The 27,071-nt window shown below is 39.4% G+C and overlaps 1 protein-coding gene across 14 annotated transcripts in view; it reads right to left on the bottom strand.

The window, feature by feature from the left end:
• Positions 1-27,071, bottom strand: part of LOC122866771 (golgin subfamily A member 6-like protein 22) — a 147,932-nt gene that overhangs the window by 85,701 nt on the left and 35,160 nt on the right. For 12 of the 14 annotated variants that reach the window (XR_006375807.1, XR_006375805.1, XR_006375806.1 and 9 more), the window contains 13 exons: positions 23,008-23,127; positions 17,753-17,920; positions 15,754-15,882; positions 10,242-10,325; positions 9,701-9,868; positions 9,484-9,567; positions 8,522-8,689; positions 6,260-6,490; positions 5,844-6,074; positions 3,931-4,032; positions 3,555-3,631; positions 3,074-3,218; positions 1,926-2,163 (listed from right to left, as the gene is read on the bottom strand). Coding sequence is in view for 11 of the 14 variants with exons in the window: in XM_044176859.1 (XP_044032794.1) it covers positions 1,926-2,163; positions 3,074-3,218; positions 3,555-3,631; positions 3,931-4,032; positions 5,844-6,074; positions 6,260-6,490; positions 8,522-8,689; positions 9,484-9,567; positions 9,701-9,868; positions 10,242-10,325; positions 15,754-15,882; positions 17,753-17,920; positions 23,008-23,127 (1,945 nt within the window). In the remaining 3 variants the exon portion in view is untranslated. The remainder of the gene's footprint in view (positions 1-1,925; positions 2,164-3,073; positions 3,219-3,554; positions 3,632-3,930; positions 4,033-5,843; positions 6,075-6,259; positions 6,491-8,521; positions 8,690-9,483; positions 9,568-9,700; positions 9,869-10,241; positions 10,326-15,753; positions 15,883-17,752; positions 17,921-23,007; positions 23,128-27,071) is intronic. The other 2 variants (XM_044176863.1, XM_044176864.1) reach the window with 2 other exon arrangements.

The following is a 27,071-nucleotide window of genomic DNA, read 5'->3' as shown; positions in this document are numbered from 1 at the left end:
ATGCCAAGTTTAAGTTCTCCTTTTTAATCACCCCCTTCTTTCCTGTCTGTTCATCCTTTCCTGCCAGTCTGATTGAATCCAGCTGCCTTCAGATGCTTCAATCTCATCCATATGACACTTCTCTGGTTCCCAACTCATCCTCCTCTGTTTCTTTCCCCTTTTGACATTCCCTCTATCTGGCCACAGAGACCTTTTAATTTAATATCCATCACATACCAACAGTTACAGTTATGTATATGCCCAGTTAACTGTGGGATTCAGGTAACATGTTACCAGTCTTACCGCCAAACAATTTTACAAGTAAAAATGCTCTGATAGAGACCAGAAAAAATGTTGATTCAATAATAATTCAAACATCAGCAGTAAAAATGATATTCTGACTCTCACAGACTACAACAAGAACAGATAGACACATAACTGGATATCCATTATAACAGACCATACAGTAATAAAATAAAGTTATTAGTCTTAAATATGTAGTTAAGATGGAAATTTACTTGGCTCTGCTCCTCCTTTTTTCCTCATTATTTTACTGTATAAGCTACCTTTTTGTGTATATCCATACTGTCATTAGCATTCTAACCTGTTCATTTTCACAATCCACTCCATCCTAGACCAGATCTACTGTTATCAAGCAACAAAAAGAATCATCACCACTCAAGATGTTTTCATTATACAAAAATGACCTCAACAAGGGCTCATGTTAATAAAAAGGCCTTTTGTTCATGACAGTAATTTCTCAAGCTGACTCCTCACCCAGTCTATTCAGGCTACTGCTATATGCAGGTAAACAATGCCCCCTTTATTATAATAATGCATCTTTATTCTTCTTAAGTCATTACAATAGGCTCTACGATGCTGGATTCTATAAACTTGCTGAAGGTAAAAGCTGAATAATATGTGGTTTTGTGTGGAGCGTAGGAGTTGAGGGAATGCGTTTTGATCACAGACAAAGGCCAAGCTACACAGCGCTGTCCTTCTGTCTCTATCTTGTTAATGAGCAGTGTTCACCGAGCAAGCCAGCCACTGTCTGCCACAGAGAGAGACCTCAGATTCATCTCTCTGCGGACAATAGGTGAGTGTGTGTGTGTGTGTGTGTGTGTGTATTTGTACCTCGAAGAGCAAGTGTGTATGTGCTAATTAAAGCAGTGGGAGTTGGAAGAAATGACTGTGTGCGTGTGTGTGTGTATGCGAGGTGTTTGCCTGGCGTGACCGTAGATGTGTACGTTAATTCTTAATGAGACATTTCTGTGCCCAGAGAGACCAAACCATCACCATTCCTGCACTGACACACTACTACAAAGGCCACCATCAGGCACACGCATGCACACATGCACACACACAGACACACACACACATAAACCAGATCATTACCATACAGCTAAAGCAATGCGCCATTAAATCAAACCTCTATCTACAGTGTGTGTGTGTGTGTGTGTGTGTGTGTGTGTGTGTGTGTGTGTGTCTGAGTTAACACTGTGTGCAGACAGCAAGCAACCGAATCACCACATTGCTGTACCACTGCTAGCTAATTTGAGCTAACTGATTGAGCTAACAACGTGTGGCTGGTTCTGCAACAAAAGGCAGGGCACACTGTATAGCTCCTCCAGTATGCTATGTGCTTCTGATGGACAACATTTCCCAAAAGTTCAAACAAGAAAAGCAGGGCAACTACAGTGAAGTCAAATCTCAATTCTTTGTAGAAAAATGTTCATGCTAAGCAAATGCTTGTGCACCACTTGCTCAACTGTGCAGGTGTGAAGGGTTACTTTAAAAATAAATTATTTGGCTGATGAAAAAAAAATGGTATATGTATATACACTGTATATTTGTATGTGATTGACTTAAAAGTTATTTGTTGATGGATAAATGGACATATAGATGGTTGAAATTAGTAACTGATGGATTTATTGACTGATTGCTACCTGTCACTTGGTGCTTGCTGCATAGCTCCTCCAGCTCTTGGCTCAACTGCCTGATGTGACCGCTCAGACTCTGTTTTTCTCTGATGGCACGCTTCATCTTCTCCTCCTCCTTCTGTAACTCCTCCTGAAGTCTCTGCACCTCTCCTCTCTGTACATCCACCTCGCTGCCCCTCCTCACTGCCTCTCGTCTGGCCTCCTTCAGCTCTTCCTCTGTCTGTCTGAGAAGTGCCACATGTACCTGCAGCATAAGTAAGGGCCGAGAGGAATAGTGAAGAAGTGACTGTGTTTTCATGCGCACATACATGTAGTGTTTCTGGCTCTGTTCAGATTAAATATCTTGCTAGACTGTGTCTGGAATGCACTTCACACATGGCATCAAAAGGAGTCTAAAATGTGTATTGAGTGATCACTTATTATTTGATTTTGCTTCAAGTCTGTGTATGTCAGTATATATATCCTTAAATACATGTGTCCTTACAAGACACTGATTCATTATGTGATATTCCACAGGAAAGTAGGCTGAATTAATGGACAAGACCTGACAGCAAGAGGAGAATATACTACAGTTGCAGTGTATGTGTGTGTGTATATGTGTGTTTGTGAGAAAATGTGTGTGTGCATGCACATGATCTTGATAAGCATGATAGGTATATCACTTGTATGGGACGCACAAATTAATGTGTAAAATCAAACGTTCCCACTTCCACCTACACATACAAGACCACACACACACACACGAATGATGTGTCCATGACTGCCAGCAATGTTGGCACTCAGCCAGGCTACAGTCACCACTTTGAGTAATTTGAATATTTAGTGTCCCATTGAGCTCTTAATTGGAGTCAATTTCACCAGCCTTGGCACGTTTGGTGCTTTAATTAATGGCTTTAATCAATTTGTTTCTGCCAGGAAATCACGGGACAACCCATGAGTGGTGGGTGTGTGGTGCCGGTGGAGGTGGGTTGACTACTCCTCTTTGGGAACTTGAATTGAATATCCAGCTAGTATTCTTAACCTGAGGCGCATAGGCAACATTTTAGGACAAAGGATGAGGCTTCTGAATTCATAAGTAGAGAGGAAAAAGGTCAAAATAATATGGCTGTCTCTATATTAGAGGACAGGTCAGCAGATACGCATTACTTTAATACCTTTTGGGTGTCCGCCAGCTCAAGCTCTAAGCGTGTAACTTCCTTTTTCAGACGCATCACTTCCTGTTCCAGCTGGCTGCAATTGCTTATGTGTGTATGGTGGGATGCAACAAGACTTTGCTTCAGACCCACTTTTTCCTGAGTTCTATGGGGAGGAGAACAAAGTGTGACTGCCCCGTCCGAATTGCTCTGTAAGGAATGCTTAGTACTAATGAACACAGTGAAAGAAACAATGTCTGCAATAAGAAAAAAATAAGCCAGATAACAGATTAGCTAAATTAAAAGAAATTATTTGAATAGAATATATTAAATTTTCCATGTAGCATAAAATGTGCAACTATGTGCCATTTGACAAGTGGACTGTTAAGAGAATGAGAGAGAGTAGGGGGTGGAGGCAGACGGGAAGGGCATGAGTGGAGAGACAAGGACAAGAACCAGGATCAGCAGAGGAGAATGAGAGTTTTATAGACTCAGTTATTACTGTCTCTCCAGCCCTGACTTCATCTGAAGAATAGCCTTTTCACACTCTGCAAGGCGGTCAACCTGCTCAGTACAGCGCTGAAACACACACACACACACACACACACACACACACACACACACACACACAGCTTCATTTTTTTGTCATTGTAAATCTCAAACTAACTTTAAGTCTAACTCTGTATTCAGATGTTTCTGTGTTATTTTTTAACACAACTAAAATGTAAACAAATTTCATCTCTCAATTGTTATCTCCGAATGTAACTGTAAGTACTCTACTGGATATATTCTAATGGTTTAGTGTGATGATAATATGCACAAAGTGTATCTGTAATGTGTGACCTTAATGTGTAGAACAGTATCGTCCATGACCTTACCTTCTGTAGCTGCTGTCTGTGTCTTAGCAGGCAGAGATACTCCTCGTCAGAATGAGAATGACTCTGTTGATATAGCTGTAGGTCACACTCCAACATTAGTTTCTATGAGTAGAGGGAGCAAGTGAAATAGGTATAGATAAAGGAGAAAATAGTTCATAATTCAAAGAACTAACACATTGAAATATAACCTGTTTTTTGGTAGGCTGATTTTAGTCAATCATACACTGAAAATGTAACCACCAAAATGACTAAGAAAAGCTAAGTCACAAAAGGGTGCATTTGTAATTAATTGTATTTCAACAGATTATATGCATTTTGGTTTACTAACAAATGACAATGACACTGATGTGCCATTAAGGAAACACATCATTATGTATTACACTCATTTATGAATTGATTTGTTGCACCACAGAGCATAGAGACACATGGCCTTGATGTTCCAAGCACAGTTGACAAACTCCAACACAGCTAGCATAACATTAACAAGTGAATCTAGTGTGAGAAACTAAAATAGGCAATAGTACCTAAAGATCTTGCATTGTTTTCTTAATTACAAAGGAATATTATAAAAGTACCATGTAGCTCATTGTGTTTTCTAAATGTACTGCTGTTGTATCACTACCCTCAATCTTAGTCTATTAGCTGCTGTCCTTTATATAGGCAAATTATGTAACTAATTCAAAAGTAGACATCTTTGTAGGAAAGGAGGGACATTTGACTTGTCTTCTAGTATCCATCTTTACGTTCTAGTGAAATATTCCCTAGTCAGAATACAAATGAACTAGAACAGAGATAGCATTAAGATAATATACTCAAGCTACTATGTAAATTTCCGCTTGTTTTTCCATTTGCACTCGAATATGAAATGCTATAACATTAATACGTTGATTTTATATTCATTTTTTTCATTTCAATTTAGATTTTCTTGTAAACAGGGAGTTAAGACATTAGTGATTTTAGGGTTAGCTGAGCCCAACAGGGGCATGAGGTAGAGAATTAGCAGGATGTGAAGCTCCATAAGAACTCCTAACCTCTTGATAGGTGCCTCACAATCAAAGTCATTAGCCAGCGTAATAAAGGGCCTGAGATACAGCCATTCTTCAACAGCCTAACTCTTTTATAACCAACAGATTAAAGTTGATTGGATTAAAATGACATTCTGCCCGTCTGACCTTGGCGGCAGCAGTTAAGTTCATCCAAATTAAATTTCTCCGTAATAAAGATGATTCATTTGTTGCCTGACGTAGTAAATATAAAACAGAAAGAAAAAGGAGAAAAGATTAAGTGACACACGTCAGTGCACACATGCACAAACGCACACTTGCACACACACATACACGTGTACAATGACACATGCACACAAAAGAATATACCCATGCACGTACATACACAACATTAATGGAGCTATCAAGCACCTGGGAGCACACGCAAGAACACAGAGGCCCCCATTTGACCTTACCTAAACACTCATACATGTAATCCAAATCTTCTTGTTGAGAACTATGAAAACTGCATCCTTAAAAAATATTTTATATTTTGAAATGAAAGACTGTGCCCAATGGATACCAGTCTGATCATGTCACCTGCCTACAGTATGTTTTTACTGATCATCTCTGAAGCAGCCTTATTGATTGTTACATGGAAATATTATAAGGAGTTAACCTGTACAATGAAACACACAGTTTTCAGGTGTTTCAAATGTTGTAGTAAAAGGAATATTCCAATCTCTCTCTCTCTCTCTCTCTCTCTCTCTCTAAAGGCCAGGACTGGTCATTACTGATACAAACAAATCAGGATCTCTACAAAGGAATAAAACACAACCTGTGTGCTATATGTGTGTATGTGTCTGGATTTATGCCTGTCTTATTGTTGCGTCTACATATGCTACTGTAACGTGTATGTGTTTGTCCTACCTGCTGTTTGAGTGTGTCCACCTGCTCCTGCAGGGATCCTATCAGGCATTTAAGATGGTCCACTTTTTGCTGACTCTCCCTCAGTAGATTCTGATTGGCCTGGAGCTCATCCGTCAACTGGTCAAGAGCCTCCAGTGAGCTCTCCCATTGGCCAACCTTTTCCCGGTACCGCTGCACCATCTCAGCTAGCTCTTCCTTCACCGAATGAGTTGCTAATTGGGACTCTCTTAGCTGCCAATTAAACATTGTGAATAAGGCAGGGGCAGAATTTGACTCACAGGACTGTAGACATGTTACACAAAAATTGTAGACTATGTATGTAGAATAGGTATAGAGCTGATGAAATCTCTCAGAGGCACTGAGCAAGCAAAATGCAATAATGGTAATATACTGTTTTACTGTAAACTATGACCTACCTGTTGCTGTGAATACTGTAGTTCCTCTTCCAAAAGTTCAACCTGCCCTTGCACCCTATGCACTTTCTCTAGTGCTGCTGTGTACTTTTGTTTAAAAATTGCTACAGTTTCTTTCTGCTCCTGGGCTTGCAAACTGGCATCTTTCAGTTCCTCCTTGGCTCCTATAAGCTGCTGATGAAGAAGCTCTGTCTCAACCTCCTGCTTCTTTAGCTTCCCTTCAAATGTCTCGACCTGAAAGCAAACACAACCAAATGAAGCACAAATACTGAAGAGAATAAACCCTTGCACTTTATTTAAGTGGAACAGCTGTAGCCTGAAGGTTTGGTAGTGGCCAAAGCACTGTTACATTTTAAAGGAGAGTAGCATTTTGAGTCCCCTCATGTATAGGTGCTCTTGAGAAAATGTAGTGAACAGCTGCCAAGTGTGAAAGTGTGAAGTGTTACCTATTGAATGTGTTACAAGTAACTGATAAATAAAGTAGTAGGAAGCTTTAATGTATGCACACATGAAGAAGAATGAACTTAAGAGAAATGCTGAAACTACTACAGCAACAACCACCATCATCATTATCATAATGCTACAAAATCAAACAGTGAAACAAGATACTTGACATGATGCTTCATCATGACTCATTGTGCCTTAAAAAAATAGATGTATGCTAGTTTGTCTAACATGGTGTAATATACTGTGCTGCTCTACAGTAACCTTGCTTATAATAAAAGGGGAACCCAGGAAGTGAAACCAGGCTTAATCCCGGTGTTACACAAGGAATCCTACCGTAGCTCACCTTTCAAGCAGAGAGGTTGAGAAAGTTAAACCCGCTCTAACACTCAGCTTGAGTTCATCCACGTTAATCCCGCTGTAATCTGGATCAGAACATGAGGGTTTACAACTAATGACAGCCAACTAGTTAGATTTCAGTGGTTCACCGCAGCTTGGTTTAACCAGGGATTAGCTGTGCCCATCTAGGACTAACACCGGGTAGGAGGCAGCATTACTGAGTAGAAAACTTGCTCATGCAAAGGAAGAAAGAGACACAAACCAGAGGATAGGAGAGGAGAGGATATAGGGGCACCATCAACTTCCATTGTCTACTTTAGAGTCAAAAACTGAACAACCTGTGTAGGTGTATGTGCGTGTGTGTGTGGACTGTTTAAAACCATTGACTCATGACCCATGTACACTTCATTTTATTCGAGTGTGATAATGAATGTTTTACCTAAGGTAACCCAAGGTAACAGTTTTAAAGACAAATGAAACACACACACAATATAAACTAAGGTGTCATATGCCAACTTTACCTATTATAACTGTATATATTACTTGCTCTCTGTCACAGTATCTCTTTCCCTTTAATGTTCACTACCCTACAATCCAAACACTAATGGTGGATTTAGAATTTCTTTCCGTCGCTGGATGAAAGGCATTATAACAAGGCTTAATGGGAACACCATGGCATTCTTGTGACCATAATCAGGAGCTTGTGCTTTGGGGAAACAAACAACCCTCATTAGATATGATAGAAAACACATCGCTTTGACTCTTATTTGGCCTGCCATTTGAGTATTTGTGGCTGTCACATGACTACCCAAGTCGACCCTCAGTTGATAATAACGTTATTCTCCTATTCTTTTTTTGGATCTCTCTTCCCTCTCTGTATTCATGTTTAGTTCCAATTGGATGTGAGAGGTTGACAAACAGAGGGGTCATCTTGTCTTGTTTGTTAATTCAGATGATGTAGAGGGGGATATATGTAAGTTGACTACAAAATAAAGCTTGTCTGTGGCAAACTGGTCAGTTTGTTGTTCCTGGCAGAAGACTCTGACTGCTTGATTGTCTACTGTGATTTAGATCACTCGCACTCAGACGGATAAATGCATCAGATTTTTCTTTAGGTTGTCCACTGGATTAACACCATAGACTGTTTTGCTGTAGGATCATGGCTTAACCGATTGACAACTAACACACAAAATACTCTCTCTCTTCTATGTGCTGCTGACTAAACTGTCCTTGAGTTTCATGACCTCTGACTCTCGATCCTTCAGGCTGCTCTGTATTTGGCTGAGCTCAGGATTGTTCTGCTTCAATCGGCTGTGAAAAACAACGCCCCTCTGGCTTCAGCGTTCCACATCAATCCTGTGAGCCTGTTTCACAGCTTCCAGGTCAGAGTTCAACTGATCTATAGGTTTCACCAGATATTTCACCTGTAGGGGAGGTGGAGATATGTAGAGGTGAGGAATAGAGGAGAGAATTATTCCTTACCTGTTGCTGACTAATACAGAGCTGATCATGTAGCTGCTGTCGTTCTTTCTCCTTCTGGTCTTTAAGGTGTTCGATATCTCTAACCTTTTCGCTTAAGTGACAGGCCTCTTCCTGGTGTCCTCTGACCTTATGTTTCAAATATCTTACATCACCCTCCAGTGCTGCCACCTGAGCAAGAAGAAAGAGAAAGAGAGGAAAACTAAAAAAGGATGGAAATGGATAATGTTATGTAGGCATACAAAGTACACACAGACAGACAGAAAAGACATTGAGGGGGTGGCAGTAGCCTAAAAGTGAGGGAATCAGGCTTGAGTCAGAGAGTTTCCCAGTTTAGTCTCAGGACCAGCTGGGGAAATGTGGGCACAGCAGACATGAATGAGTAACGATTCCCCTTTTCTTAGCTCCAACTTTCGAGGAGCCTTTGAGCAAGGTGCTACGCCTCCCACTACTCTAATGGAGCTGCTCAGTAGCCAACAGTAGAAGACTGCTGCTGGTTTGGGCACTTCCCTCGAGTGGATGTGTGCAACTCTGTGGGTGTAAAACAGGTCATTGTAGGAAAAAAAACAAAACACAAGGGTGCTCACTCAACCTAGCCTCAGCATATGAAAGGAAAAACCAAAAAATAGTAAGACAGGTTTAAAACCCTTGTAGTACCACCTAGAAATGAATTCAACCCCTGAGACAAATTTAAAACCCAAAAAACAGAAACAAACCTGAGAAACTATTTCTCATGGAACACAGATGGAAAATGCAAAATGTGCAATATTAAAATGGACAAGTATGACCTTTTATAAAAATCTGTCATAATTGCAATATTATAACCTGAATATATTATCACATACAAATAATCAGAAAACAGATAATAAGAAATACAATCAGAAAAGCCATGATTAGGACATAAATAGATATAAATGATAGGAAAAGCAAAAAATCAACATACAACCACAAACAAGCCACCGCACCTGTTCCTGTGTCCTTTGATGCTTTTGTTCAGCTGTCTTCATTTCAGCTCTTAACTGCAGAATGAACTGATCTCTGCTTCGAACCTAAACACGCAGAAAATACAGTAAATTCCTATAAATTACATATGTTGGCATTTAAGCCCATTGTGTTCCTTTGGTTAAACATTTGGTTGCAAACAACATGAACACATGCACACAGAGGCAGAGAGAGATGGACCTCCAGGTGCGAGGTGTGGAGTTTCTCATGGCTCACAGCCAAGTCAGCCTCCAGTCTCTCTTTGGTCTGGTTGAGGTGGACAAACTCTCTGCTCCGGTCCTCCATCTTGGCTCTCAGCTCATCCCTCTCCTCGCACTGTTTCTCCAAAGCCTCCTCTCTTCGGAGCAACTGGTAAATATGCAATAAAATCAAGCCACTCAATCAGTACTACAATCTCACACTATTTTACAACACCCACATTAGGACCACAACAAAAAATCTTAATTAACTAAATAACACGATAATAAGTAAAGTAAAAGTAATAAAATAATCTTAATTCCAGGATCACAAAACCCACTCAACATTATCTAACATACAATACACGAAAAGTATAATTACATTTATTCTAATTTGGTTTTCATTATCAAATAAATACAACAGTAGCTACAGTAATTAGATAGTGGAATCAACAATTAAATGTTCTTTTAACACAGTTAACATTAATATGAATCACGAGCAATAAAAAAATCAGTTTGGTGAATAATGAAGCCTTTGTTTTTACCTCTTTCTGACATTCAGAGTGCTGCTTCTTAATCTCTGTGAGCTCCTTCACCAGTGCGCACATCTTAATCTCCCTCTTCTGAATCTGGAAAACAAAAAAGTATTTCTCATGGTTTAAGGACGTTGGATGATGCTTTTTTAGTTGCAAAACACAGATGCTCTTTTTGATGATATTGTGACAAAGTAACATTATGTGAGGGATCATTTCTCCTTGAATCATTGGCAACACAAACTGTATCTCAGGAAACAGGGGAACTTAGGTCGTTGTTTACAAAACTTAAGATGAAATATTCCAGTTTTCATATTTGTGTTTAGGTAACGGTGACGGTGGGTAGATGACGCTACGTACAGAGAAACGGTTGTTTATGCTTCTCCTGAGTATACAGTATGTCTGACAACTGCTTGTGTTTGTCTGTTTCCTTGGTGACCTTCCCTAATTACCCACATCAGTTCTATGCCAAATGTGTGTTTGTGTGTGCATGTCTGTACATGCTTTCATGTGGGTGTGATTTCTCACAAGTTTGCTGGGGAAATGTTTTTGACTTCTTCATCTCTTCTGTCTGTGATCACTGAGTCTGTATCTTGTCAAGGTTTTTCTCTGTTTGAGGTCAGTCAAAATGACCAGGTATCTGCCACTGTGTGCTGTCTATTTTGAGCCAAATAGGTTTCTAATGTATTTTGGAATATTTTTGTAAGCAGTTATGTCTGACTAAAATGTTTTCAGATGCTCAGGCTTTCCTTTAGGCTTTTAGAGGTTAAAAGAACCAGATCATCTCCAAAAAAGTAAGGATTGTTGTAATATATAGGTGAGTTAATTTACTGTATATACTTAATAACACAGGGATAAGACCACAGCTATGTCTTACTCCACAACGTAAAAAAAAAAAATATATATGTATATATATATGTATGTATATATATACATATATATATGTATAATTTATATATATATAATAGTATAATTTGCACTGCACATTTATTACTGGTATACACATTTGATGCAGACAAAGTTTCCACTTTCGATTTATATATACACATAACAATCCTTCATGCCAAATGAGTCAAATGCTCGCTCTCTCTTTCTCCATCCCTCCCCACCTTCTGTCCGTCCTGCATGATCCAGGGATTGTTTTGACCAGAGTTGAGGGCTCGTTTGTAACTGTCCAGGGGGATTGATGCAGTTAACTTGGCTCTTTGACCTCTCACCTCTGGCTGTCAGCGGCCAGGCTCGCTAAACACACTAAACCTGAGCTACGGCAAGGAGAGGGAGAAAAAAACACTGCATACACACTGCCTTGTACATAGTAGCTAAATCACAAATAAGTGCTTATGAAAACAATTGCAGACTCATACAAATAGGTAGTACCCTGGACAGGAATAATACAGGTTGAGTTTTGCATTCCATGGACATCAGATAAAATAGAACAAATAGATTTGCCCGCACAAAAAAAAAAGACCAGAGTGTTTTTATTCATGTTACAAATGCAAGTCATTACCCACTTACCCATAGCAAACATAACACTTCCTGCCAGTTTTTAAATCTTTGCTTGATTTATCTTTGTGTGTGTGTGTGTGTGTGTGTGTGTGTGTGTGTGTGTGTGTGTGTGTGTGTGTGCATGTGCGTGAATTCCCAATGTGAGCGTGTGATAGGCAGAATGGATGTTGATAAACACTGGAGGATGTCGTGTCAAAACAGACAACTTGTCAAAACGTAACGCTAACTAGGTCAATCACAAAGTTTAAGGAGAAACTTTGGAGTGGAGCTTTGGTTTATGCATATCTCTACGTGGATGTCTATGTGTGTGTGTGATAAGCTTCTGAACGAATCTGCAGGAGGGGACCTCCAATATCGAAGGTATTTTTAAATCAATGAGCTCTTAAGTGTATCTCAGTCTCAATGTGTTCACAGATACGCACGCACACAACACTCAGCGCAAGATAGAATCCCTACTGACAGGCAATGACAAGATAAAGAGAGGGAGAAAAAAGGGGGGAGAGGACGACAGGAAGGGGAGAAATAATATTTGAACAGTTGGGGATGGGGGGTGGCGACGATTGGGATGAAAGGGAGAAGTGGCAAGGCAAGAAAAAAGAAATGAGCAATAAGCGAGATCAAGAGAGACAGCAGGGAGAGAGAAAAATCAGTAAGCTATTCTGCTGGTTGTAAAGCATTGTGAGCAGGACCAATGTTTGTCCAAGTCCAACCTTGAAGGCTCGAACAACCTTCCGCAAGACTGCTTACCTTCCACTGTACCACTCTTTCTGTCTCCTTACATTCTTGTTTGCTTTCTCACTCCCCCAGCCCCCCTTGTCCATTTCACAGACAAGGGGGGCTGAATTCAAACACAGCTATTTAAATTCTTTTATTTAGAAGAACTATGAGTGCATACTTTTTAAACTGAAGTCCCATTGGGGAAGCTGGAGACACACTATTCCAAAGTGTTAACAATAAATAAAGTGATTGGACATAAGTTGAACAAACATTCACAGATTTTGTTTTCATGCTGCAGCTGATAAACACATAGAATTGAAAATGAGTAACACAACAAGCTCTCCTGCTACAACAAAATGGAGCAAAAATGCTCAATACTTCCAGTATTTTTTTTCTTCTCTCGTGCACAATTTTATTTGCTTTGAATGGTCTCCATGCAGATTTGAGTGACTGACCAGCTCCCACTAGTGTATTCAGAATCAAACATTTTAAAAAGGATTGCAATGGGTCAGAGAGATCAATCAGATGTAACAGCAACAAAATTTGGGGATATAACTGTCCCAGATCTCATGGCCGCAGCCCAATCTGTTGTGAATTGAACCCTCCACCCACTGGATCCCGAGGTATCTCCCCATATCTCGACTTTCCTTCCTCCCCACATTCTACAATCTCTCGCCCTTTTTCCATGTTTCTCCTACTAAATCCATCTGTCTGTCTTACTCATTCCTTCCTTTTCTCCCTCCTGTGTACATTTATGACCTGAACATTTAAAAGAGGAGCCTCCAGAGAACCGTGCGTGTGACTTTTGGTTCTGAGAAGATGAAGCATCTCGGAGACAAAGCCCCTTGTCATGTTAATGGCTTCGCTACTTTCAAGTTGCTCAATGGGGGAGTTCGGAACAGTATAACACATTAACCACATGTTAAAACTACAGCAACATCTGGCCATTTGCATGGTGATGTGAATGAGTTAGTGAGATGAAGGGAACTGCTGATAGAGATGGAGAACAAGTAAAGATAAATAAAGGATAAGGGATTAATAAGACATTAAGGAGTATATTGTGCTTAAAAATATTTTTTTTGCAAAAAAGCACAAACATATGCTTTTATTTTATCCTGTGTCATTTTTGTTGTATTCTTCACAAAAACAGTCAAGAGCTGATTGTAACTGGACTATGTTCTGAATATCAAAATCAGTGTTTCATCAATTATTATTTTAACTTTTAGCTATCAAATGATAACATGGGGGGAAATATCAACTACAGATACATGTTTGCACTGATTAGTAAAATCTAATAAAAAACAGAATTTAATGAAATTCTTTCATAATACTTCCAGCAGTACACACCACATCATAATATAACTATGTAGGGTAACAATTTGAATGTACTGTTGTTCACATGTAAAATGTGAACAACAACACCACTGATTAGATAAATGTCGTTAAATGATCTTATAAATAAAGAAATGTCAACCTATGCCCAAAGATATTGCTGTTGAGTGATCAAGTGGTTGGCCTCTATAATCCCCAGGACTCAGGTCAGACCAGTGCTTCCTCTCTCTACTCCATGTTCTCTGTTTACTTCCCAGCAATTTCAGTGATTAGATTTTAAAAAAAACATAAAAAGTGAGTGGACAACTCATTCTCTACAGTAAAAAGGCAAACCTCTTTCCTATTCTTCTGAGCAAAGAAGTCTAAGTGAGAGGGCGAGAGAGTAAGAGGGAGAGTGAATCGAGAGTGAAGAGTACATTTCGTATGAAGGAGAGAGTGTTGACAGTATTTGTTCAGCTGTGCTAATGTTAGGACATTCGGAGCTGCAGAGGAAAATACTTAACACAAAGTCCTCTCATCTCTTATATTCAAGTGGGAGCAGGCACACTCATTCTCTTTTACACACACCTACTACTACTGTCCATACAATGACGGAATGAAGTGTGCATGAGTGAATGCAAAGCTATAAGTGTGTGTCCATGTGTGGGTGTGTGTGCGAGAGAGAGCTTGTAATAGATCAGAGAAAGAACAGTTTTGGTGCATTAAGCAGGGCCAGATGTGGAGCAGAAACCAGATCCCTGGACAGAGTGTAATGGTCCATCCGTTGACTTAACCAATCCAAACATGAAAGACACAACCTCACACACACATATACACATGTGCACACACCCACACAGACATACAGTATAGCTAATAGTATACACTGTACATCCACAACAAAACACACATGCACAAACAAACATTTGACCAATATCTCACAGTATTATTATTTGATAATACCTCATCCTACAAGACTTGTGAAATCCCAGTGCAACAGTTTGCTTACAAGAGGTCAAAAATATGCTCTAAAAAGTTCAGTTAAAATAGGTTATTTTACAGTACCAAAGCCACTGTCATATAACATGAGCTATAGAGCATGAGGACTTTTAAATGTGCAATGGGTGACTGTTGTAACAATAGCCAACAAAATAGTGACAAAATAGTGACCTTAACTCTAACCCCAAAAGTATTCAGAAATGTGTATTGTCAGTGAAGAGACTTGCCAGTGAAAAGGACTAAACCTCATGTGCTACTTCCCTTTTTTTTTTTTACAAATCCATGCCCTTAATTCACCAATGGTTTAGTAAAATGTATCTTTTCCACCCTGGTTAATTGAAGGTTAAATACAAACCACTAAGCACTAACATATGTTTTTGGTACATCACAGAAAGAACAGAAGATAAAAAAGGCTAAAAATCAATATGAGATTTTTGAGTTTTTCTGTAGTTCTGGCTGAAAAAAAGGCCATTTTAGCAGAATAATCAAAATTTTTGTCAAGTCTGTCTTCATCAAAAGTGTGTGTTTTTAATAAGGCTCTAAATATCAGAACATCCCATTACCCATTATCTAAAACCTTATTATCAGCACCATTGTAATAATAGACAATGCCTGTCACAGTGAATATTACATTTGAAAATTGAATATTTAAATGAATCCCTCACCTGAGCGAACCTTCTTATCAGCCCCATTGTGGGGAAAGACACTGCATTGCATTAATGTGAATATTATATTTCATCTCCATCCTGTAGAAATCGCATATTTTCAATTTAACCATTTTTCCTGACATTGTCCACTTTGTGTAGAAAATGTTTCTTGACCTTGTAAGCAAGCGAACTCGCTGATAATGTATCAGTGTCAACAATACATGGCCAACAACAGGGGAGTCAAATGTGCAAGTGTTACAATAAAACAGCAAAGCTGGACAAGCAAGGTTTTGCAAGAATTTATAATTTAATATTTAAATATAGACCTTGAGGAAGAAACCAATTACCTTCTTTTCAGTGGTGCGACGCACATGTGTCAGTTCCAACTGCAGACGCTCCATCTCTTTGTTGGCATGGTGCAGCTGATCCTGGATCTGCTGCCTCTGTTGTCTTTCCGTGTTCAGGCTGGTTTGTAACTGAGGGGTGAGCAGAGATAGAGATAGAAAGAAAGGGAGAGAGATGAAGAGTAAGTACAGTGTGTCTGGTTTGAACCTTCTCCAAAGGCTGAGAGAGGGACAGTCACAGGCAGGCAGGCAGCTGTAGAGACAGCTGAGGAGGAGAGGCACAACAAGGAGAAGAATGGGTGAAGCGTTACAACAAGATACAAGTAGGAGAAGAAGGAGATGAAAGTATAATTTAGGGACATTTGCCTCCACTCTGTCTCCATAGCAGTGAAAAGGAACATCATAAAGGCTTTGTGCCAAGCTGGGGAACCCTACAGTTACTGCTTTGACTCAGGACCAATAAAACTGCTTGACTACATCATAAAGTCGTAGGACACTAATTGTAGACTAGTGTTTCTTAAACCTTGGGTCCTTGGAACATCACATTTCTTTAATGCAACTTCCTCACTCTAGATTTTTAGCTTGGCTCCTGCACTGTTCTATGTACACCAAAATAATGGTGCCATATGTACACATACCCCTGGAATGGATGACAAGTTTTAAATGGGTACTGGTGTAAGCTATTCAAAATATCTGATCTGTTACTAATAATACTTAGGCTGTAAAAGTATAAATAGTAGTGTTACATCTTTTATCATTCACAGTGTATCTTGTCTATACTATACTGTATGTGAGCTCCTGTTTAGGTGTGTCCATCAGCTTCAAGTCAATCGTGCACTCACTGTGTAACTCTAACAGTATTAACTGTATGTGTAACTCCTTGTGTTGACAAATTAATTTGAATACCGATACAAATAACCTTTACATCGGTAAAAGAAAAGGGAAAACAGACAATTATAAACCAGACCTGTGACATTGAAAGTATGCAAAGTGAGCCCCAGAACAGCAAAGATGAAATTGTTAAAATGATCACATTTAATCTGCTGTCACTTCCAGAATACACAAATGTTTTCAATAAACTAACAGGAAAATGAAGTTAGTGTTAGTGGGCATAAAGTTGGCATCTGAGAGTGTTTCAAGTGTTCCCTAAGTCAAGTAACTAACATGCCTTTATGTTGAATATACTTTGTTTAGGTGGCTGGCAGGCACCCGCACCACTAAAACACTAGTAGCAGATGAATGACTTGGTTTGGTCAAGGACACAGTAAATGGGTTAATTTAAGCCTAAAACACATCACTGCCACGCGCCACTCTGATATACCTAGAGGGCCGAGAGGGGGAGGAAAAGAAGGAGAGAAAGAAATACAGTGGGAGAAAGAATGAAAAGAAAGGACAACGAGAGAAACCTAAAGGCCATTCCATTCATCATGCGTATGACTCTTTAATGTTCCCATACATTACCATTGGTTCTCATTGGGGCGAGGGCGAGAGTGGACAAGGGAGATGAGAGAAAAAAAGAAAGACCAGAAAGAGAGAAATAAAGAAAGCAAGAAAGAATTATCTGAGGAAAAATAATGAATGGACAAAATAAAGAAACATTTTAACAAAATTAACCCCTCCCCCACTCTTGGTCCCTCTCTTGGCTAGTGATATTCATATGAACATGGTTCTTTATTGTACAACGAGCCAACCCTCTGCGGCGCTAAGATGGTGGCGATGAGTTATTAAATATGGAGAGAGGGCGCGAGAGGGAAGGCAGAGGAGGAGGGGAAGAAGGACGGATGATTAACTGTGAAGGAAGTAAAAAATGAGGAGAATTCCCCGATGTACCTGACTGGATTTGATTTAGAGAAGGTTGCCCAATTCTGTTCCATATTTAAGAGAGAGCTCCTCTCCTCTGTGTGTATGTGTGTGTATGTGTATCTCGAAAGAACCGCCAACAACCGAGGGAGGTGGAGGACATTTGTGTTTGTGTGTGCGTGAGAAAGAGCGTGTTACTTACTTTGCTCTGCAGTGAAGCCAGGCTTTCCTTGAGCTGTGTGTTGTCTTGGACCAGCTGTTGTGTGTGTTTCTCCTTTATAGCCAAGGTTCTCTTCAGAGAGTCCTGTGTGGCTCGCAAACCAACCGCATCCTGGTCCAGATGCCTTACATGCTCCTCTCTCTCTTTCATCTAACACACACACAGGGACAACAGAACAGTCTGTATTGTACATACACATACTGTTTACAACTATACTATTACTGTTGCCTGTAGGTTTTACCTGCTTTGTGTCTATGCAAACACCAAAAGGCCAAACAAAAGTATTCATTTTCTTTTTCAATTTTTTGTTTTCTTGTACGCAGTAATTAGTACAAGAAAATATCGCGTGCCAAAGATCTTGTAATAGCCTCTTATGTGCACCAGATCTCTAGAGCACCGGTTCTAACTGATCACTGTGGGAAGTCTGTCCAACAATGTTGTTAGCAGATGTACTAAAGATAATTTAATGTGAAAACAACAGCTTCATCATGTTTTGTGCAAGGTCCATTAGTCTGATTTTTTGTTTGACAATCATTCAAACTCTAGTCTAACCTTTGTTATTTGAAATTTATAGTACCATCATTATTCTTATCATCAACCTCAGAAATTTTAATTGTAACTCATCACCTACAGCACCATTATTTTTCAGTAAGACAGAATATTATTGATGTATACATAAAAACTAAAACAAAATAACTGTTGCTGTGTACATAAATTAGTGCTTGAGTAATTATTGGGGGAAAGAGACTAATTATTTCTAAGGAAGCAGACAGTGGTTGAACTCCTCACCCCAAACATGAATGTGAGTGTGTGTGGGCCTTTGGTTCAGAACCCCTAGCCAAATCAAAGCCCGTATTCATTAGCACTGTGTTAAATGAGCCCTGTGTTAGATTAGTAAGGAGGCTCTGCAGACAGTCAACACACATACAAACACACAACACATTAACATATACACACGCATTTGTATGCACATGCACGTACAAGTACACACCTTTACAATATCAGACTGGATGATTTAAGATTTTTGAGACAGGAAGACCACATGCAGATATAACCAAACGCACACACAGTGATTACCTACAGTGCAGCATCCTTCTTAACTTCTGATCTCTCTCAAGCTCCCTCGTCACCTCCGCTATCAGCAGACTGTGGTTCTGGACTTGTGTGTTGGCACTGACACAGCCCACCTCTGCCTCCTTCGTTGAGCTCTCCAGACTATCCAGTATATGTATCATCCAACGTATTGTTACAGCGAGCTAAAGGTGGTCTTTTATGCAGTTAACTCAGCTACAGCGTGGCTAATGGATGGTAACAATTATAAGCAATGGGGCAGCCCGTATTGCGACACTGAATTAAAATGACTCTTTCATCTGGATATTGCACCAATTTTAGTGTGACTATTGGGAAATAAAATAAGTTTTACAAAACTGAGACAATAATGTGTGAATTTCAGTGCTTCAGCCAAGTTCAACATTACATAAGTGGGTAAAAGTTCATCTTCTTTATGTTAACCCATCTATAGTGCAAGAGGGATTTCAGATGAAGCAAAAGACCACATATTCTACGCATTTTAAATATTATGGTCAATGTCAAACCAAGTTAGAGCAGTGATATCTCCTAAAATTCAGCTACTGTTTTACTGTACTTGACTACAATTCATGCTATTAAACACAACAGATTTCTTAAGCAATAGACCTAATATACAACATATCCAAATATTACAGAAAAATATTTCTATAATTGCCACCATCAATCCATATCATTTTATGTTTTTAACATGTGTGCAAAGCATATACTTGAGGATCTGTATTTTAAAAAATAAGCTTAAGTCTAAGGTACTACTGGGGTCTAAGGTACTGCTAGTTACCGCTGTGAGTGCTCAGTGAGTGCAAATACTCACAAGAAAGCAGGGCCTTAGTCCTTCTTTTAATAAGTAACTTTAGTTATTAAAAACCCACCCATCATTTACCTGTTCAGATTTTAACATTCACAACAACAGTATCTACTATCATTTCACTTTTCACGTGATTTGGTCTGTAACATTGAACATGAGAAATATTATATGTCTATACACTGTGGCTGTGCCTTGTGTGCAGCACTCTCCAGCCCATTGTTTTGCCGAGAACTTGTTTTTGTAAAGAATGAAAGTGTAACAAAATCATTTAAAGTATTTTGCTAAACTGAAAGCTATATGGGACAGGTCAGATGCATACATAGGCCTACACATAAAAGTAAACCACAATTAAACATTTTCATCAATAGATAACTTCAAAAACATTCAGGAAAATCTAAATGTGTTTGTCTCTTCACTGGATGTGTCAGGTAAACTACACGATTGGTTACTTCAGTGTTTCACATTTTAACAGGCCATTCTCAAATTCCCCTTGGTATTTCATGAGAGAGTATTTCACATATGTCATGTGAAAAGCATCTTGTAGAGAGCAGGGTCCAAGCAGAGTATTTAGAATAATCTGGTCAACCATTAAGCAGAACTAACACTTTAAGAATGTGGAATTATATGTTTGTATCTGCGTGGAGTGCAGCCTCAGATATTGAGCATCACGGTTTTGACATCTCAGCTGTAAAAAATTTATGTATATGTATCTAAATTAAGGAGTCAAATCAGGATTAGTCAATTAACAAGGTTGGTAAGGATGTGATAGATTTCAACTATATGTGAAGACGAGATACATACAAGAGTAAATATGGAGAACACTGTAATAAATATAAATACTTATTAGTCAGTGTCATCTTAATTAAAGTTATGTACTGTAGCTTGATTTGGCTAACTAATGTGAGTGAGTGCAAAAGGAATCTAATGATTTAATGGCTGATGCAGCAGTGTGTGAATATTTAAACAATGGCAGCCTGGATTCTCCCATGGCCAAGTGCCTGCAAGATAACAAATAGGAAAATGTATAATCACTAGTAATGTTGTGACTTTTTGAGTTTTATTACCAGCGCTATACTCAGAGCTGTGACAGTCTTCCGATGATCTGGTCACTCTTATGTTGGTGCTTGAAGATCAAATAGTGATAATCTGTAATCTGTAACTTTTTGCAATTGTAATCTGGCATGTTCAGATAATAAAAATCACAACAATCTTCTGCAGCAGTTCTGTTACTTACTGGTCTGCAAAAAGGGTATCTCAAAAATCTAATATTTTTGCTTATATCATTAGTTCTAATTTCTTATGAAACTAGTATTCTCAACTCAAATAATCAAACAGTATATTGAATTTTCCACAACCCCACCAACGGCATGGTCACTGCTATCTATCCAGCTAGTTAAAGATCACAATGTCTGTCAAAATCCCTCCTATAGCCCAAGGTCTTTACAGCACTGACTTTCAGAACTCCATAATATTGTTACATAATTAATACATTACAGTGACATTTCTCATCTCCAAATCTGCCACCATCAGAGATGATTAAAGGTTCCCATGTGGTCTGTGTAAAGTCTTAATTCTCCAGTGGGGGAGTATAGGACCTTGGCTGGAAGTCCTGAAAAAAGAATATCAGATTTGTGATTTTATTTCAAATTAGAGCTTAAGCCTTGGACTTTCATATTAGTGAAAGAGTAAGAGTCCCTATTGAGAGAGAAACCTCAATCTGATCAAGTCTCATTACTTTAGCAATTAAAGTTTCACCCCTGGGGTCCTCCCCTTAACTCCTGCCCCCCTGCCTCTTCCCCCTTCTCCTTCTCCTGCCTCCTTTCTTTTATTCTCTCTTCCTAGCCATCATATGTTTTTGCCACCAAGGCAGAGGAAAGGAGAAAGGGAGAGCGGCTTGCGCAAATCCTTGATTGGCCAAAGTCTATCCTCCATCTAGGATTACGAATAGAAATGGAACATTTGAGGACAAAGGAAGGAGGGGTGAGATGGGAAGAGACAGGGAGAAAAAAGAGAGAGATTGAGTGTGAGAAAGAGATGTGAGTTGCAGAGTTATGGGCAGAGAGAGAGAGAGGGTGGCTAATATAATTGAATTAAAAAGATGGAGCGGGGCCATTTCTAAGCAGGTGGGAGTGTGGAGTGAGAAAGAGCAGGCGAGATATTAACTTCTAATAAAAGAGAGATTAGAAAGTGGCTAGGAGGACTGCTCTGTCTTTACCTGTGGGAGTGACGGCCCCCACATAACCCTTCACTGCAATATGCACACTGATATTGGCCGCCATATTCTGAGTATACCACACACAGACAGACAAATACATATACACAAGCATTCATGCACATACCTCTGTCTTTGCACCCAAAAGAACCACATATACAGTATATATACACACATATATTTAGGAATATGTGACATTTGAGGAAACACACACACACACACACGAGTGCAGTGTGACAGCAATGCATTATCAGCTCTCATTCAATGATCCAACAGGCGGCAGCCATCAGATAATGAAGACACAGCTCTTTGGGAAGCCTCTGCTATACAGACAATTAATTAACTAATTGGTCTAACAAGCTCATTAAAGCCACGCTTTTTTGGCAGCCAGTATGAATACATTAACAAGGCTAATTCAATTAAACAGGTGCAGATTTCACAGCTGCCTCTCTCACAGGCACACACACACACACACACACACAAATCCTACAGGTGTTGTGTACATGTTCGCTCCATTTGACTCTGATGTCTTTCTTAGTGAAACCTTGGCATTTGATCAAAAGCATAATGGTATGCAGATCAAGTGCTGTGTACTTGTGTGTTTGTGCGTGTATTTCTGTCAGTGCTTGTGCCTCAATGGGCCGATGTGCCTTTGAATCAAAAGTGCAGTTCAATAAGCTCTAGCAGCATTGGTAATCTGTATAATTGAAAGGGTATAAAATAGGTGGGTGGAAAATTTATTGAAACACTATGATAGCATAGTTACATTTACTGACAGAATCCAGAGGTCAACCAATAATGTCAGCCAAATATTTTCAATATTATACATTCATGTGTGTATTTGGGTGTATGACAAAAAAAAAAAAAAGAATTCTGAGCTGCATGTGAAAAGTACTGAGTTTGTCTTTGTCCACTGGTCCCAATACTTGGCAGTCTACATTCACAAACATAATATTATTGGGTAAGCAGCAATAATAATTTTGCCAATCTAACAACAGGATACATTCATTTAAGAATTTGTAACATGTAACATTAAACCAAAATCTTTATACATTTAATACATCTTTTATAAATTGAATACAAACAACAAAAGCATTTGAAGCATGTGTTTATGTACACTTGCAGTCTTACCTGTTGTCTCGCTGCATTCAGCTCTTCAGTTAGTTGGTTCATCCTCGCCTCTTTCTCCGCCATCCTCCTATCAAATAAGGTGCTGAGCTCGCCCCTCATAGACTCCATTTTGGCCTCGGACTGGAACACAGTCGGTGGTTCATTTTAATTCACTGTCATAAACTGTAGACAAAGCTGTGGCATTTTCAGCCATCTCAATTCTGTGCTTGTCTATTGTCTTCACGCAAAGATCCTGTATTGTGAAAATTGACTGAAGAATCAGTTATGAGCGGCACTCTGCACACACACAATAGACAATGCAGATATTGCCCATATGCATAAGGATGGACAGTATGAACTCAGACTATACTGTACATACAAGCATACGTTATGCTTGAGTCTACACATGCATGCTCATACACAAACACACACAAACATAGCAGAGTGGGATTTTTGATGACACAGGGCTTGTCTGAAGGTGAAGGGCTTGTAAGTCTGATGTGTGATCTCTGTGTGCGTGTGTGTGTGTGTGTGTCTTTGTGTGGAAGTGTATGTGCCTGGTGATTTGGTGGGCTTGGTTTGTTATGGCAGTAGCTACAGAGGAAGCTCCCTCATAGGCTAATAAAGCGCTGAGGTCGGTGGTTAGCTAAACTCCCATGGAGATGATACCACTGATTAATTCTCTCCGTCCTCATAGCCATCACCCCCCTCCCCCATCCATAGGTTCGCCTTTCCCTTCCCCCAGCCCCTTCAGCCACTGCTGAATATTAAATCAGTACCTTTTTTTAATTTCCAGATAACCACAGCTCATTTTTCTCCAAGTGTCATATAGCCATGACATGGTGTAGCAGCCTATATATTAGGAATGGCTGATGTGAGTTATTGTTATTGTTATCTTTTTTCCATTTACTGCCTGTGTGTCCCACAGTACACTACGCATGGCTAAATCATTACCTGCACATGTGGTACAAATATCGAATAACACCATTAGTAATTTGCAGTGAAATTTCCCATCTTGACAGTTAGACATGCTCATGTTGCTGTGTTAAGAGCCAAACAGCAACAAAAGTCTCTGTTTCACCATACCATAAATATTGCCTGTGGTGTTTTGTGTAGTGTTTTTTTTCCTGCTAGTTAATAATGAAGTCTGTGTTTGAGTGTATATATATATGTTTGTGTGTACTCGTTGGCCAGGGAGAATGAGAAAAGAGGTGAATCTATATTGCTGTAGTGTGTTTTCTAGTGATTTTTGCCACTGAGCTCTACCACTTAGAGACTGATATTAAAGAGGTAACTGACACACAGAGAAGAAACACACACGCAATCCTGCAGTTTGTACAATTTATATATACATATATATGTATATATAACATTGTGTGTGTATTCTATGTGCAAATACTCACTCAGTCATTAAAGTGTGCACACATGTGGACACAAACACACACAGACAGAAACACACCATGGGTGTCATCACTCATTGTCCCGGCTGCAAATGAAATATCATTCTCTCTAACAATTTGAGGAGCCCATTCTGAAATATCTCTCTGCCTCCCTACCCCCCTACTTCTGGGTCTTCACTAAATCACACGCTATTTATCTGCACAACCTTTACTTTATCCTTTATTCAAAACACATGCTGACCAGAAACCATCACCTGTGTGCGCTCATTTGTGTTTTTGTCAGTGTGATTAAATATTTATTAATCCTTGTATTTGCACGCAAGTTAACACTATCCTATCACTAAGCTTTGTCCTACAGCTGCTCTCAGGTTTTAGCGTTTCCTCTCTTGCATTGTTGTGCCGTCCCATCATCATATTACTCCACATCACCTGCTTGCATAGCCTGGAACCTCGCCCTGGAAACTGGGGAAGTGGGAAGTGATTTGGAAAAATGAGGGCAATAAAAAAAAAACACAGGGATGAATGGAGAGATGTGATATAAGGTAATATGCTAACCCAATCAGCAGGCTGCTGTTTGCCAACAGTATAATCAACATATCGGCTTAATGTTATTACAGCTATATGAGAAATAATATTGCGTGAAATAATATTGCGTAAAATGATATTGCGCGGCGCGTGCATGCCTGTGTGGTGCACACACGAACAAACTCTCACGTCCAGATGTATGTATCACTTTCCACTTTCCTGGCACAGACAGGCCTCCACACACACATGGTGACACAAAGATGCTAAATTCTGTATGCATGCACAGACTGCAAGACTTTCAGTTTTGCTTTCTTTATAATGTCAAAAAAAGAAAGAAAGAAACCATTAAGATGAGAAGATTCCACTTGTTCGGGATGATTAATTGATTGCTTACTTGATGATTGATATTGATTAGATAAAAAAGTGGTATTAGTTTACCCCTCTGACAATTTACTTCATTTGTTTTAAGATAAGATTTTAAGAAGTAAAAGATTTACTTGAAAGGGTTATTGGTTAGATCAGTTAAAATCGATATTTTACACTTTATGTGCACGCACACACACAGATATCTGCATGTTCACATACATGGAATGCCCAGTGGCTCTGACACAAGAGGATATTATTTAGTGTGTGGCTTCCACATCCTGAATGCATAAGGCCGCTGATGGCCTCTATTGATGGACACTGCTGTGAAGCCATCACTCAAGTTATGGAGCTTTAATTGGAGACAGCATAAAACGATAAACCAAGAAACATGCATGGCTGAACAGCCCAATGTAAACCATTAATCATGGCGCAGGAAAAAGACAAGTGGCCGCCACATAGACACATGCACACACACAGACATATGCACACAAGCAAGAGGGTACACACAGTTGCAGAAGCACACATACGCTGCCCTTGCACCACACACCTTGCATTTGTGTGCATATTTGAACACACACACACACACACACACACACACACACACGTGGCAGAGACAAGTGTCCCAGTCACATATTCTCATGATAGATGACCCATTTAACTTTGATTTCTGAGAGAAATGAGCTCGCCAGCGATACAGGATTACCACACACACACACACACACACACACACACACACACACACACACACACACACACTTAGTCATTCACACACATAGATACTATACATGGGCTACATATATGGACTCACAGTGTACATTTAGTTATGTAAATTACAGCCTGCATTATTTTGTAGACACATGTATTCATGCCCTCTCTCTCACTCCTTCTCACAGACACGCACAGACACACACACACACACACACACACACACACACACACACACACATATGGGGTGCCATTTATTTGCATGAGAAGGGTTACAATATGGAGATGATTTGTGATGTAAGCAATCAGAAGTGAAGTAATTCATCAGTAGCTGTGTCACACATCTCCACTGGTCATAAATACAAATCTACATACACCCACACATACACCTGCTTGTAAAATCCTCACAATCCCACAGAGAAGAGAATAAATCAGACGTGCAAAAAGTTGGCATGAAGGCGAAACCGTTAATAACACAAACCCACACAAATGTGCTCTCACACACATCACACCCTCAACAAATACTTGGAATAAAAAAAAAAAACTGACAGACACATGATATGTTTGAGGAAAGTTGGATTCTATGTAGCCCTCTTCACATCTGTAAAGCCTGGGAAACAAGTCACTATGTCAATATGAGTTTGTTTTAAGATGTTTGTTATGCACACAGCTCCTGATGTACCTTGATTAAAGTGTTTTTACAATGTGTCTTTTTATATAAATAAATCTGGCTTGACTTGACTTTGTTCTATTACTTGACTACTGTATGGTATGAATAGCGACTTTCAAATATGCAATTCGGCAGCGCCATCTCATCCAGCACTAAAGCAGGATTGGAAAATATGAAATAGGAGATAAAAGAAAGGCTTCCTGTATGGTCTGAAAGAGACAAGACCATATTACCTGTACATTATGTCTGTGATGACATGTACATAAAAAGCCATCGAAATGTTCAATAAATGCAGGAAAATCCTAGGAAAGATACAGAGCTAGGTAAGGATAGAGATTTGTTTATTAGATAGCAACTGGAGTAGATAGAGATGTCATTGATTTAGAGAGAAGAGGGTGCTGTGAGGAATTTCTTGAAAA

The sequence above is a fragment of the Siniperca chuatsi genome, linkage group LG19 (genome assembly GCF_020085105.1).
Source record: "Siniperca chuatsi isolate FFG_IHB_CAS linkage group LG19, ASM2008510v1, whole genome shotgun sequence".
Taxonomy (NCBI): domain Eukaryota; kingdom Metazoa; phylum Chordata; class Actinopteri; order Centrarchiformes; family Sinipercidae; genus Siniperca; species Siniperca chuatsi.
The sequence above is the reverse complement of the archived record's forward strand: the minus strand, read 5'-3'. Positions and strand labels throughout refer to the sequence as shown.